Here is a 15,028-nt window from a genome sequence, read left to right as displayed (position 1 = left end):
CATAATGGAGCAAATAATGAAAGTATTGTAGTTTTGAGTTCCGCAATGTGGGTGTGGAAGCGGTGATAAAATGGTTGCTATCAATAAATAAGGACAAGCCACCTGGTACTGATAAACTGGATGGTAGCAGAACACATTGCCACTCCTGTTTTCCACATCTTCAATTTAAGCCTAGAAGACAGTGTGTTCCCTCTGGTCTGGAGGGAGGCAAAGGTCATTCCGCACCCTTTAATGGTTCAAACAGCCGACCAATCAGCCTGTCACCAGCGCTTAGCAAACTTTGAAAAAAAATGGTGTTTGACCAAATACAAAGTTATTTTACAGAAAACAAATTAACAACAGACTTTCAGCATGCTTATAGGGAAGGGCACTCAACATGCTCGGCACTGACACAAATGACTGATGATTGGCTGAAAGAAATTGATTGTAAGAACATTGTGGGAGATGTTTTGTTAGACTTCAGTGCAGCTTTTGATAGCTTTGATCATAACCTATTGTTGAGAAAATGTAGGTGTTATGGATTTTCAATCTCTGCCTTATCATGGATTGAGAGTTACCTATCTAATTGAACACAGAGGGTTTTCTTTAATGGAAGCCTCTCTAATGCAAATTCAGTTGAGTTTGGTGTACTGCAGGGCAGTCGGCTTGGGCCATTATTGTTTTTATTAATGACAAGATGGCGACCAGCAAGTTTGGCATGGTGGCAGCACTTTTACTTTATGTGTGTGTGTTAAATGTTACTGGAAATAATTGCATCTGCAATTTAAATGAAAGAATAGTACATTCCCAGCAACTTCTCAGTCATGCAAACAGTTTTGATGGCATCCAGCACTTCGGATTTGGAAGGAATGTTAAACACCAAACTTTCATAGCACCTTGGCACAAACCAAAACGATCATTGAAAGCCAGTCTGAAATCTCAAATTAATGGCGGAGATCTTATAATAACTCCATGCCTTCTCTTATCGGGTGATATCCATCAATGCCCTGGACCTCACTTTATCACCAACCCCATCAAACGGTCTATGTACCCATCCTCCTCTTGCGAACGGTGGATAAAGAGTAACAGCAAAGCTTTGGTATGTTTGGAATGCGCACAGTGGATTCATTTAAAATGCGGTGGCCACCAGAGGCGAGTGACGGGGGACACGGAGGTGAGGACGATGGAGTAGCACCTGGGGAGGGGTGCTCCATGGCAACAGAGAGGCCACCGGAGGCAGTGCAGTGGGAAGATGGCAGCACAGTGGGAGGCGAGTTACAAGTGGATCGGGAATTCAATGAGGCCTTTGGGGAGAAGGGCTTACATTTTGTGCACTTCAACGCCGAAGCCTACTACCGAAGATCGATGAGATACGCCTGTTGGTTTGCAAATCAGAGGTGGGAGTCTTATGTTTTACTGAGACATAGTTGGATTCATCTTTTTGTGACTGAGAAATTGAGATAGATTGAGGTAATTACTCTGTTGTCAGGAAGGATCGGAATTGGAACGGTGGGGGAATATGTGTGTTTGTAAGATCAGACATTGCTTTTAACGTCAGATCGGATTTAAGCGCTAATCTGGAGATTGTCCGGCTGGATATCTGCCTTCCCAAAACCAAGCCGATTTTGTTGGGGGTGTGTTATAGGCCGCCCAAGCAGAATGCATTCTATGAAGGTCATGAACTTGTGTTGTCAAACTGATATGATTCCCTGTTGAAGGGAATAATTTTGTTAGGGGATTTCAATACTGATGTCTGCAAAAAGAATAGCCCAACCCACAATGTATTTATGCACTTTTGTAGATCACTTGCTCTGACCCAAATTATAAAATATCCCACCAGGATATGTGAAACAGTGCAAAGTACGATTTACTTAATATTGGTGTCTGATAAATCTAAAATATCACAGTGTGGAGTAATAGTATATGGAATCAGTGATAATTTTATTACATTTTACACAAGGAGGATTTTTAAAGATATATTTAAGTGTCACAAAACCGTTAGAATCAGAGGACTCAAAAAATACTGTGTTGAAATGTTTAGGCAGGAAGTGGTTAAAATTGACTGGTCACCTGTGCTAGATAGTGTAGGGGTAGACAGTGCCTGGGAAGCCTTTAAATGTAGATTACTTGATGTGGTGAATGTGATGGCTCCCATTAGACGGATCAGGGTAAAGCAGAGATCTAGCCCTTGGTTTAATCATGAGATTCTAGAATCTTTCCAAGCAAAGAATTAAAAAAATAAAGAATGCTCAAGAGCAGGATGATTTCATCCTGTATAAACGTCACAGAAATGAAGCACAGAGCAGGATGAAGCTAAGAAGGGTTACTTTGCTGAGAAAATATTTGAGACCAAAAAAGTCCCTAACAAAAAAAAAAAAAAAAAAAAAAAAAAAGTCCCTAAGTCCCTTAAGGAACTAGGCTGTAGTAGTACTACCAAAAACAAACTAAACAGTATTGGACGGAACATCAGGTGGGAGATGGTAGAGTTGAAGTCATAAGTTTACATACACTTAGGTTGGAGTCATTAAAACTTGTTTTTCAACCTCTACACAAATTTCTTGTTAACAAACTACAGTTTTGGCAAGTCAGTTAGGACATCTACTATGTGCATGACAGAAGTAATTTTCCAACAATTGTTTACAGACAGATTATTTCACTTATAATTCACTGTATCACAATTCCAGTGGGTCAGAAGTTTACATACACTAAATTGACTGTGCCTTTAAACAGCTTGGAAAATTCCAGAAAATTATGTCATGGCTTTAGAAGTTTCTGGCATCATTTGAGTCTATTGCAGGTGTACCAGTCAATGTATTTCAAGGCCAACTTCAAACTCAGTGCCTCTTTGCTTGTAAAATGAGTCTTATAACAACATAATCTGAAAGGCCGCTCAGCAAGAAAGAAGCCACTGCTCCAAATCCACCATAAAAAAGCCAGACTGCTCCTCTGGTCTGATGAAATAAAAATAGAACTGTTTGGCCATAATGACCATTGTTATGTTTCGAGGAATAAGGGTTATGCTTGCAAGCCGAAGAACAACATCCCAACCGTGAAGCCCGGGGTATGGCAGCATCATGTTGTGGGGGTGCTTTGCTGTAGGAGGGACTGGTGCACTTCACAAAATAGATAGCATCATGAGGTAAGAAAATTATGTGGCTATATTGAAGCAACATCTCAAGATGTCTTCGAAATGGACAATGACCCCAAGCATACTTCCAAAGTTGTGGCAAAATGTCTTAACGACAACAAAGTCAAGGTATTGGAGTGGCCATCACATGCCCTCCGATTTGACACACTGAACTCTGTCTGCGAAGTAGTTGGTGAACCAGGCGAGGTAGTCATTAGAAAAACTAAGGCTGTTGAGTCTGCTGATAAGAATACAATGATTGACAGAGTCAAAAGCCTTGGCCAGATCGATGAAGACGGCTGCACAGTGCTGTCTTTTATCGCTAGCGGTTATGATATCGTTCAGCACCTTGAGCGTGGCTGAGGTGCACCCGTGACCGGCTCGGAAACCGGATTGCACAGCGGAGAAGGTACGGTGGGATTCGAAATGGTCAGTGATCTGTTAATTAACTTGGCTTTTGAAGACTTTGGAAAGGCAGGGCAGGATGGATATACAGTGGGGAGAACAAGTATTTGATAACCTGCACAATCGGCAGTGTTTCCTACTTACAAAGCATGTAGAGGTCTGTAATTTTTATCATAGGTACACTTCAACTGTGAGAGACAGAATCTAAAAATCCAGATAATCTCATTGTATGATTTTTAAGTAATGAATTAGCATTTATATATATATATATATATTGCTAATATTATACCTCTATATAAGAAGGGGATAAAGTCTGACCCTGGAAATTATAGGCCTGTATCTATCATCAAAGATCCTGGAGAGAGTTGTACATGAGCAAAATATATGAATATGTTAACAAACAGGGTGTAATATATTATTTTCAGTCTGGTTTTAGAAAAACATACTCCACTGATTCATGTCTACTTTACTTGACTGACTTCATCAGCTAAGAGATTGATGAGGGAAATCTCTGTGGAATGGTACTGCTTGACCTACAGAAGGACTTTGATACAATTAACCACTGTCTCCTAATCTCCAAACTGGAGGCACTGGGATTAAGTAGTATCCCTCTAGGCTGGGTAAAGTCCTATTTATCAGGAAGGGAGCAAGTTGTAGAGGTTTATGGTTCACTGTCTCAGGCAAAACTAATGAGTTGTGGCGTTCCGCAGGGTAGTGTGCTTGGGCCTTTGCTGTTTTTATTGTATATTAATGATATGAAAGATGCTTGATCTTGCCATCTTTTTCTTTATGCGGATGACTCTAGACTTCTGCTGTCTCACAAAAGTAAAACTATGTTGGAGAGCATACTTAGCACAGAGCTTACTAACATTAGCAAATGGCTAGGAGATAATAAGCTATCTCTGCACGTGGAATTAGGGGGCGATGTGCTGACTACTAAAACTTCTGTTAGCTACTTGGGATGTATCCTAGATGGAAGCTTGGGAGGTGTGTGCATGGCCAATAAAGTGCTAGGGAAGGTTAATGCCAGGACTAAGTTTTGGCTAGAAAGTCCAAGCTGCTTGATAAGGACTCCATGAGTGCTAGCTACTGCCCTCATTCAATGCCATTTTGACTATGGTAGTACTTCCTGGTTTGGGGGCTTATCTAAACTTATGAAGGGGAAGCTCCAGATATTTTTATTTTACCTTTATTTAACTAGGCAAGTCAGTTAAGAACAAATTCATATTTTCAATGACGGCCCAGGAACAGTGGGTTAACTGCCTTGTTCAGGGGCAGACAGACAGAATATTACATTGTCAGCTCAGTGATTAAATCTTGAAACCTTTCGGTTACAAGTCCAACGCTCTAACCACTAGGCTACCTGCCGCCCCAGAGAGGACATAGTTTTTATGGGCAGAGGCAACTCATAGCCCAGAATAAGCAGATCAGGGATGTATTGAAGGTGAGTCCACGTACTCACATAGGCAGGAGCTGCTTTCAGGAACTAAACTGTCTGCCTGTTGAGGCTAGGGTGTCCCAGATTAGACTAGGTTTGGTTTACAGGAGTATTTATGGTCCTGCGCCCAGATATTTAAGTGATTACTTTCCTCGTGAGTTGCCTCTGCCTATAAAAACAACTTCCTCTCTGGGCAGCTTTAAAAATAAAGTAAACATATGTTTGATGTCCTCTGTGCCCATATGAATAACCCCTATGATGTAACTGGAATGATGAGATAGATCTTCTTCTCTGTTTTTGTTTTATTATTTTACTGTGTTTGATCTTGTCTAGCCATCTTGTCTCAAGAGGACCACAATGGAAATAGGTCCCAGACTTCAGTGTTATGCCAATAACATGTATGTCAATCTCTCTTGGCTCTAAGTTGAGGAGAGCCTGACTGCATCACTCCTGGTCTTTGTGCGAGGTGTTGAAGGTACCGAACCATCTGCTCAAGCAGTTGGCACACAGTTCGGACACTCATCGGTAGAACACAAGACATGTAATCAGCAGTCTCTTCATAGTCCCCAGCTCCAGAACAGAGGCAAGGAAATGCACAATATTAAATAGAGCCATGACTACATGGAAATCTCAGCCACCCCAGGTAACACCCCAGGTAACACCCCAGGTAACACCCCTGGTAACACCCCAGGTAACACCCCAGGTAACACCCCTGGTAACACCCCAGGTAACACCCCAGGTAACACCCAGGTAACACCCCAGGTAACACCGCTGGTAACACCCCAGGTAACACCCCAGGTAACACCCCTGGTAACACCCCTGGTAACACCCCAGGTAACACCCCAGGTAACACCCCAGGTAACACCCCAGGTAACACCCCAGGTAACACCCCAACACCCCAGGTAACACCCCAGGTAACACCCCAGGTAACACCCCAGGTAACACCCCTGGTAACACCCCAGGTAACACCCCAGGTAACACCCCTGGTAACACCCCAGGTAACACCCCTGGTAACACCCCAGGTAACACCCCTGGTAACACCCCAGGTAACACCCCAGGTAACACCCCAGGTAACACCCCTGGTAACACCCCAGGTAACACCCCAGGTAACACCCCAGGTAACACCCCAGGTAACACCCCAGGTAACACCCCTGGTAACACCCCAGGTAACACCCCCCTGGTAACACCCCAGGTAACACCCCAGGTAACACCCCAGGTAACACCCCAGGTAACACCCCAGGTAACACCCCAGGTAACACCCCAGGTAACACACCCTGGTAACACCCCAGGTAACCCTGGTAACACCCCAGGTAACACCCCAGGTAACACCCCAGGTGACACCCCAGGTAACACCCCTGGTAACAACACCCTGGTAACACCCCAGGTAACACCCCAGGTAACACCCTGGTAACACCCCAGGTAACACCCCAGGTAACACCCCTAAACACCCCACACCCTGGTAACACCCCAGGTAACACCCCAGGTAACACCCCTGGTAACACACCAGGTAACACCCCAGGTAACACCCCAGGTAACACCCCTGGTAACACCCATGTAACACCCCTGGTAACACCCCAGGTAACACCCCTGGTAACACCCCAGGTAACACCCCAGGTAACACCCCTGGTAACACCCCAGGTAACACCCCAGGTAACACCCCTGGTAACACCCCAGGTAACACCCCAGGTAACACCCCTGGTAACACCCCTGGTAACACCCCAGGTAACACCCCAGGTAACACCCATGGTAACACCCCAGGTAACACCCCAGGTAACACCCCAGGTAACACCCCAGGTAACACCCCTGGTAACACCCCCCCTGGTAACACCCCAGGTAACACCCCTGGTAACACCCCTGGTAACACCCCTGGTAACACCCCAGGTAACACCCCTGGTAACACCCCAGGTAACACCCCTGGTAACACCCCAGGTAACACCCCTGGTAACACCCCAGGTAACACCCCAGGTAACACCCCTGGTAACACCCCAGGTAACACCCCTGGTAACAGCCCAGGTAACACCCCAGGGAACACCCCTGGTAACACCCCAGGTAACACCCCTGGTAACACCCCAGGTAACACCCCAGGTAACACCCCAGGTAACACCCCTGGTAACACCCCAGGTAACACCCCAGGTAACAACCCTGGTAACACCCCATGTAACACCCCTGGTAACACCCCAGGTAACACCCCAGGTAACACCCCCGGTAACACCCCAGGTAACACCCCAGGTAACCCCCTGGTAACACCCCAGGTAACACCCTGGTAACACCCCAGGTAACACCCCTGGTAACACCCCAGGTAACACCCCAGGTAACACCCCTGGTAACACCCCTGGTAACACCCCAGGTAACACTCCTGGTAACAGCCCAGGTAACACCCCAGGGAACACCCCTGGTAACACCCCAGGTAACACCCCTGGTAACACCCCAGGTAACACCCCAGGTAACACCCCAGGTAACACCCCTGGTAACACCCCAGGTAACAACCCTGGTAACACCCCATGTAACACCCCTGGTAACACCCCAGGTAACACCCCAGGTAACACCCCCGGTAACACCCCAGGTAACACCCCAGGTAACACCCCTGGTAACACCCCTGGTAACACCCCAGGTAACACCCCTGGTAACACCCCAGGTAACACCCCTGGTAACACCCCTGGTAACACCCCTGGTAACACCCCAGGTAACACCCCAGGTAACACCCCTGGTAACACCCCAGGTAACACTCCATGTAACACCCCTGGTAACACCCCATGTAACACCCCTGGTAACACCCCATGTAACACCCGTGGTAACACCCCAGGTAACACCCCAGGTAACACCCCTGGTAACACCCCAGGTAACACCCCTGGTAACACCCCTGGTAACACCCCAGGTAACTCAAGCTAGCAATAAAAAACAGATAAAAGAACACCTTACGGCACAACGAGGACTGTGAAGAGGCAGACATTTTGACACATGTTGTACTGTATTATGCATTTTAATATATAGGAGGGTGACCTTGCACGAGCCTTGGCTAGTGTGACCCGGAACGGCTCATAGGGCAGGAGCCATCTACTGTTTCTGAAGCATGAGGCAGGATATTATGTACTATTATATAGCATTATGTAGTATTATGTTGTGTTATGTATTTTATGTAGTGTTATGTATATTATTTTAGGTATATTATGTTGTTGTTTTGTTTCCTGTTCGGACCCCGGGAAGAAAATCCCAATAAAATACTACAAAACATTCGCTCAGTGTGGTTTCCTTTATCTTTGGATTACCCTTAAAATGTTCCCCTTCATGTTCAATAACAACATCCCTTCAAAAAACCTTACTGACAGAACACCAGCTCCTCAAGTGTCGCTTGTTCATATAAATTGTGATCCAATTGAAAGGCGGAAGTGGCTTCTGTGGTGAGCCAAAGACGACAATTAGTGAGTAGTTGTTTGGGTTAGTGAGTCAAAGAGAGAAGATGTCTGCAGTTCACATGCCAGTGCGCACACACACAAACACGCACACACACACACACGGCCAGCTGATTCACTGGCTGCACACACAGCTGATCTAATTGGGGAGTTGTAAAGGAGGCTGCATCTCTAATTAGCTTGTGTCTGCCTCATTGCCCAGCTGCCTATACTGGGATTTCACACCATCACACTGTCTTTATCTCTCTCTGTGCACCTGCTGCATCACACACACACGCACCTACGCACACACACACACAGTACATAGCAGCACAGTAAACAACAAATTGGCTGAAGAGGGGCTAATCCTGTAAGGTCCTATGGTGATCTGATCACAGACCGTAGCTACTTCATCACTGTCATCACCACATCCACAATGAAATTACACCCCACAATACAAGACTGCTGAACCAATGCTTAAAGAGCTTAACCCTCCACTTCCAGAGAGACAGAGAGAGAGACAGAGAGAGACAGAGAGAGACAGAGAGAGACAGAAAGAGACAGAGAGAGAGAGACAGAGAGAGAGAGAGAGAGAGAGAGAGAGAGAGAGAAACAGATAGAGAGACACAGAGAGAGAGAGAGAGAGAGAGAGAGAGAGATAGACACAGAGAGAGAGAGAGAGAGACAGAGAGAGAGAGACACAGAGAGAGACACAGAGAGAGAGAGACAGAGAGAGAGACAGACAGAGAGAGACACAGACAGAGACAGAGACAGAGAGAGAGAGAGAGAGAGAGAGAGAGAGAGAGAGAGAGAGAGAGAGAGAGAGAGAGAGAGAGAGAGAGAGAGACAGAGAGAGAGAGAGACAGAGAGAGAGAGACAGAGAGAGAGAGACAGACAGAGAGAGACAGAGAGAGACAGAGACAGCGACAGAGAGAGAGAGACAGAGAGAGAGAGACAGAGAGAGAGAGAGAGAGAGACAGAGAGAGAGAGAGAGAGAGAGAGACAGAGAGAGAGAGAGAGAGAGAGAGAGAGAGAGAGAGAGAGAGACAGAGAGAGAGAGAGAGACAGAGAGAGAGACAGACAGAGAGAGAGAGAGAGACAGAGAGAGAGAGAGAGACAGAGAGAGAGACAGAGAGAGAGAGAGAGAGAGAGAGACAGAGAGACAGACAGAGAGAGAGACAGAGAGAGAGAGACAGACAGAGAGAGAGACAGAGAGAGAGAGACAGAGAGAGAGAGAGACAGAGAGACAGAGAGAGAGAGACAGACAGAGAGAGAGACAGAGAGAGAGAGACAGAGAGAGAACGAAAGAAAGAGGGAGAAAGAGAGAGAGCAGATTAAATAATATGAAGGACAAACTCCTTTAAGCTATCAAAATTAACAACAAAAACAAACCAATTAGGAAGAGATATAAAGTATACATAAATCATTTTTTTATTTATTTATTTTTTATTCCACCTTTATTTAACCAGGTAGGCTAGTTGAGAACAAGTTCTCATTTACAACTGCGACCTGGCCAAGATAAAGCATAGCAGTGTGAATAGACAACACAGAGTTACACATGGAGTAAACAATTAACAAGTCATCCGTGCTACGGATGGGTGTTGCCATCGTGACCAGTGAACTGAGATAAGGCGGAGCTTTACCTAGCATGGCCTTGTAGACGACCTGGAGCCAGTGGGTCTTGCGACGAATATGTAGCGAGGGCCAGCCGACTAGAGCATACAAGTCGCAGTGGTGGGTAGTATAAGGTGCTTTAGTGACAAAACGGAGGGCACTGTGATACACTGCATCCAGTTTGCTGAGAAGAGTGTTGGAAGCAATTTTGTAGATGACATCGCCGAAGTCGAGGATTGGTAGGATAGTCAGTTTTACTAGGGTAAGCTTGGCAGCGTGAGTGAAGGAGGCTTTGTTATGGAATAGAAAGCCGAATCTTGATTTGCTTTTCGATTGGAGATGTTTGATATGGGTCTGGAAGGAGAGTTTGCAGTCTAGCCAGACACCTAGGTACTTATAGGTGTCCACATATTCAAGGTCGGAACCATCCAGTGTGGTGATGCTAGTCGGGCATGCGGGTGCAGGCAGCGATCGGTTGAAAAGCATGCATTTGGTTTTACTAGCGTTTAAGAGCAGTTGGAGGCCACGGAAGGAGTGTTGTATGGCATTGAAGCTCGTTTGGAGGTTAGATAGCACAGTGTCCAATGACGGGCCGAAAGTATATAGAATGGTGTCGTCTGCGTAGAGGTGGATCAGGGAATCGCCCGCAGCAAGAGCAACATCATTGATATATACAGAGAAAAGAGTCAGCCCGAGAATTGAACCCTGTGGCACCCCCATAGAGACTGCCAGAGGACCGGACAGCATGCCCTCCGATTTGACACACTGAACTCTGTCTGCAAAGTAATTGGTGAACCAGGCAAGGCAGTCATCCGAAAAACCGAGGCTACTGAGTCTGCCGATAAGAATATGGTGATTGACAGAGTCGAAAGCCTTGGCAAGGTCGATGAAGACGGCTGCACAGTACTGTCTTTTATCGATGGCGGTTATGATGTCGTTTAGTACCTTGAGTGTGGCTGAGGTGCACCTGTGACCGGCTCGGAAACCAGATTGCATAGCGGAGAAGGTACGGTGGGATTCGAGATGGTCAGTGACCTGTTTGTTGACTTGGCTTTCGAAGACCTTAGATAGGCAAGGCAGAATGGATATAGGTCTGTAACAGTTTGGGTCCAGGGTGTCTCCCCCTTTGAAGAGGGGTCATCTACATGGTCATCTCACATAATAACAACCACTTCTTGCATTGATCACTGGCTAAACTGCCATAGCCAGGCAGAGGGGATGTTATTTCTAGTACAAGTTTTTAACTAGGAATAACATTCATCTTCATAATATTCCTCAGTGTTCATATTTGAGCAAAAAACCCTAGATTTGCTTTCTGCTTGTTTCTGTCTGAAAATGTGATTTTATCTACAGATGTACGATCTTAATTTGATCCCCATGTTGCAGGATTTCCTGTGTATTTGAGGTTTAAAAAGGCTTCTGAAGTTTGTAATTTCCACTTTGAAATTTGACTTGGTTTTTCCTACAAAAAATATAAACCCCTGCAAAAATGTCCATGAATTATAATCCATGTAATATTTCCACATTTCCTTTTGCTGCCGGATAATTTTTTTGCTGCTGCCTCTGCCTCTCTCTCTCTTTCTCTCTCTTGCTCTCTCTCACCTACATTGCCTGTCCCTATCATAGTCTGTGGAACCACAGTATCTCTGGTGAGGGCAGCTGCTCCTGAATATTCATGAGCTCTGAGACAGTTGCTTCCTTGTCGGGTTGCGATCCTAATCACCATTGAGATGCGTAGAATCATTATGTCCACCAATCACTATGCATCAAAATATGGTGAGGAACCGCTATTTGATAAATATGCAAGAAACAGTATGTTATGCATATCTGTGGGCGGTCTTGGGTAGAATCTTGGTAGCATGTAGAGCCAAGACTAATTTCCAAAATTAACATAATTATAATGAAACTTGAGGTGATTCAATTTAATGTGGTAAATTAATTGAATTACTTCATAACACAAAGGTAAATTTAATATAGAAATAGTGCATTATTCTTGCACAAAGATAAACAAGCATTCTACAAGTCGACCTGTTAACTCTACCGTTACCAATCAATAGGACTTAACAGGGTAAGCTAGGTAACCTGGAGCATGTGAGAGTTTTCCACTATATGAGCACTGAATCAAGTCTATAGGTCAGACCATGCCTGGAGTGGAAATGAGAAACCCATTGTTGCATCCCAATGGTCTTATCTGAGAGCATGTTTAATATCCTCTGCCATGGTTAATGGTTCCTATCATCATCATTAGGGGCCTTGATTACATATCTCCCTACTCAACGGAGGAGTCATTTGCTTACTATGGAGTTGTGCATATAGTTTGAAGACATCCTCTCAGATACTACTTCCTAGGTTCTGTTGACAGCCAAGATAAAGGGATTCACAGTACAAAAAGGTATGTGTTCGGACTGTGAAAGGTATCAAACATGAGAGTAGCGCATTGAAAAGGTCAGTCCCGTAGAGGAGAGCAGAGCAGAATAGAGTTTGGAAAGGCCATTGACTCCCAGTGGAGTCTGGATAACAAACTAAAGCTGCTATAAAAATGGAACAGGGAACTCCTGCCTGAATAAAGACATTGTTATAGTAAATCCCTCTGCTCATAGAGAAACCTGCATGAGACTGGCAGGTACAGCCTCAGGACTGATGTTTCTGAGCCTGCATATGCAGAGGTTAGTTTACAGACGATAAACTCACATTGAGTTTTTTGTTAGAGGACTTCCACTTTAATAAGTAGTCTGTAAGCTCAAACTAAGTCCAGCCTCTTACCTCAAACTGCTTGACGATGTCATGGAAGGCAGGGTTGAGTTTACAGCTCTCTGCCAGTAGGGACATGCTGCGGTCGTACTTAGAGATATAGGTAGCGAACACAGCAAACTCCTCCTGACGAGACAGGATAACATCCACCACCTGCTGGCTCTCCTCCCTGGTGATGGGGAATAGAATCATGTTGAGGTTTGGCAGATTGGTTGACAGTTAAGTTATTGAATAATAGTTTACATTTAAGTTATTGACTAACAGTTAACATGTAAGTTATTGAATACCAGTTGACAGGTAAGTTATTGAATACCAGTTGACAGGTAAGTTATTGAATAACAGTTGACAGGTAAGTTATTGAATATCAGTTGACGGGGAAATTATTGAATTATGGTCAGAGAAACATGTCAAAACCTCCTGAGCTACTGAATAGACACACATACACACTTACACTCATCATTTCCTGCTGCTACTCTGTTCTTTATTTTACTCTTATTATTATCTATCCTGATGCCTAGTTAATTTACTCTGCCTTCAGGCACATATCTAGCTGAAATACCTTATTATTATCTATCCTGATGCCTAGTTACTTTACCCTGCCTTCATGCACATATCTAGCTGAAATACCTTATTATTATCTATCCTGATGCCTAGTTACTTTACCCTGCCTTCATGCACATATTGTTACGGTTTTCTAGGTGTGAAGGAGAGTCGGACCAAAATGCGGCGTGTAGATTACGATCCATGTTTAATGAACTGAAGAAACACAAATCAAAATACAAACACTGCAAAAACAATGAACGTAACGAAAACCGAAACAGCCTAAAACTGGTGCAAACTAATACACAACAGACATAAGGACAATCACCAACGAAACACTCAAAGAATATGGCTGCCTAAATATGGTTCCCAATCAGAGACAACGATAAACACCTGCCTCTGATTGAGAACCACTTCAGACAGCCATAGACTTATCTAGAACACCCCACTAAGCTACAATCCCAATACAAAACACACCACATACAAAAACCCATGCCACACCCTGGCCTGACCAAATAAATGAAGAAAAACACAAAATACTTAGACCAGGGCGTGACACATATCTAGCTGAAATACCTTATTATTATCTATCCTGATGCCTAGTTACTTTACCCTGCCTTCATGCACATATCTACCTGAAATACCTTATTATTATCTATACTGATGCCTAGTTACTTTACCCTGCCTTCATGTACATATCTACCTCTAATACCTCATTATTATCTATCCTGATGCCTAGTTACTTTACCCTGCCTTCATGCACATATCTAGCTGAAATACCTTATTATTATCTATCCTGATGCCTAGTTACTTTACCCTGCCTTCATGCACATATCTACCTGAAATACCTTATTATTATCTATACTGATGCCTAGTTACTTTACCCTGCCTTCATGCACATATCTAGCTGAAATACCTTATTATTATCTATCCTGATGCCTAGTTACTTTACCCTGCCTTCATGCACATATCTAGCTGAAATACCTTATTATTATCTATCCTGATGCCTAGTTACTTTACCCTGCCTTCATGCACATATCTAGCTGAAATACCTCGTACCCCTGCACATTGATCTGGTACTGGTACTCCCTGTATATAGCTCCACATTGATCTGGTACTGTTACAACCTGTATATAGCTCCACGTTGATCTGGTACTGGTATAACCTGTATATAGCTCCACATTGATCTGGTACTGTTACAACCTGTATATAGCTCCACGTTGATCTGGTACTGGTACTCCCTGTATATAGCTCCACATTGATATGGTACTGGTACTCCCTGTATATAGCTCCACATTGATCTGGTACTGGTACTCCCTGTAAATAGCTCCACATTGATCTGGTACTGGTACTCCCTGTATATAGCTCCACATTGATCTGGTACTGGTATTCCCTGTATATAGCTCCACATTGATCTGGTACTGGTATGACCTGTATATAGCTCCACATTGATCTGGTACTGGTACTCCCTGTATATAGCTCCACATTGATCTGGTACTGGTACTCCCTGTATATAGCTCCACATTGATCTGGTACTGGTACTCCCTGTATATAGCTCCACATTGATCTGGTACTGGTACTCCCTGTATATAGCTCCACATTGATCTGGTACTGGTACTCCCTGTATATAGCTCCACATTGATCTGGTACTGGTACTCCCTGTATATAGCTCAAAATTGATCTGGTACTGGTACTCCCTGTATATAGCTCCACATTGATCTGGTACTGGTATTCCCTGTATATACCTCCACATTGATCTGGTACTGGTATTCCCTGTATATAGCT

General features: G+C 44.4%; 1 protein-coding gene and 1 pseudogene across 4 annotated transcripts in view; one reads left to right on the top strand and one right to left on the bottom strand.

Moving 5' to 3' along the window:
* The window catches only part of LOC135540143 (FYVE, RhoGEF and PH domain-containing protein 5-like), a 74,126-nt gene that overhangs the window by 21,046 nt on the left and 38,052 nt on the right, over positions 1-15,028 (bottom strand). For all 4 annotated transcript variants that reach the window (XR_010455716.1, XR_010455717.1, XR_010455718.1 and 1 more), the window contains exon 7: positions 12,716-12,872. Coding sequence is in view for 1 of the 4 variants with exons in the window: in XM_064966562.1 (XP_064822634.1) it covers positions 12,716-12,872 (157 nt within the window). In the remaining 3 variants the exon portion in view is untranslated. The remainder of the gene's footprint in view (positions 1-12,715; positions 12,873-15,028) is intronic.
* LOC135525536 (RNA-binding protein 25-like) lies at positions 8,934-9,676 on the top strand (annotated as a pseudogene).

The sequence above is a fragment of the Oncorhynchus masou genome, chromosome 5 (assembly GCF_036934945.1).
Source record: "Oncorhynchus masou masou isolate Uvic2021 chromosome 5, UVic_Omas_1.1, whole genome shotgun sequence".
Classification (NCBI taxonomy): domain Eukaryota; kingdom Metazoa; phylum Chordata; class Actinopteri; order Salmoniformes; family Salmonidae; genus Oncorhynchus; species Oncorhynchus masou.
This window is presented reverse-complemented; position numbering and strand designations above follow the sequence as displayed.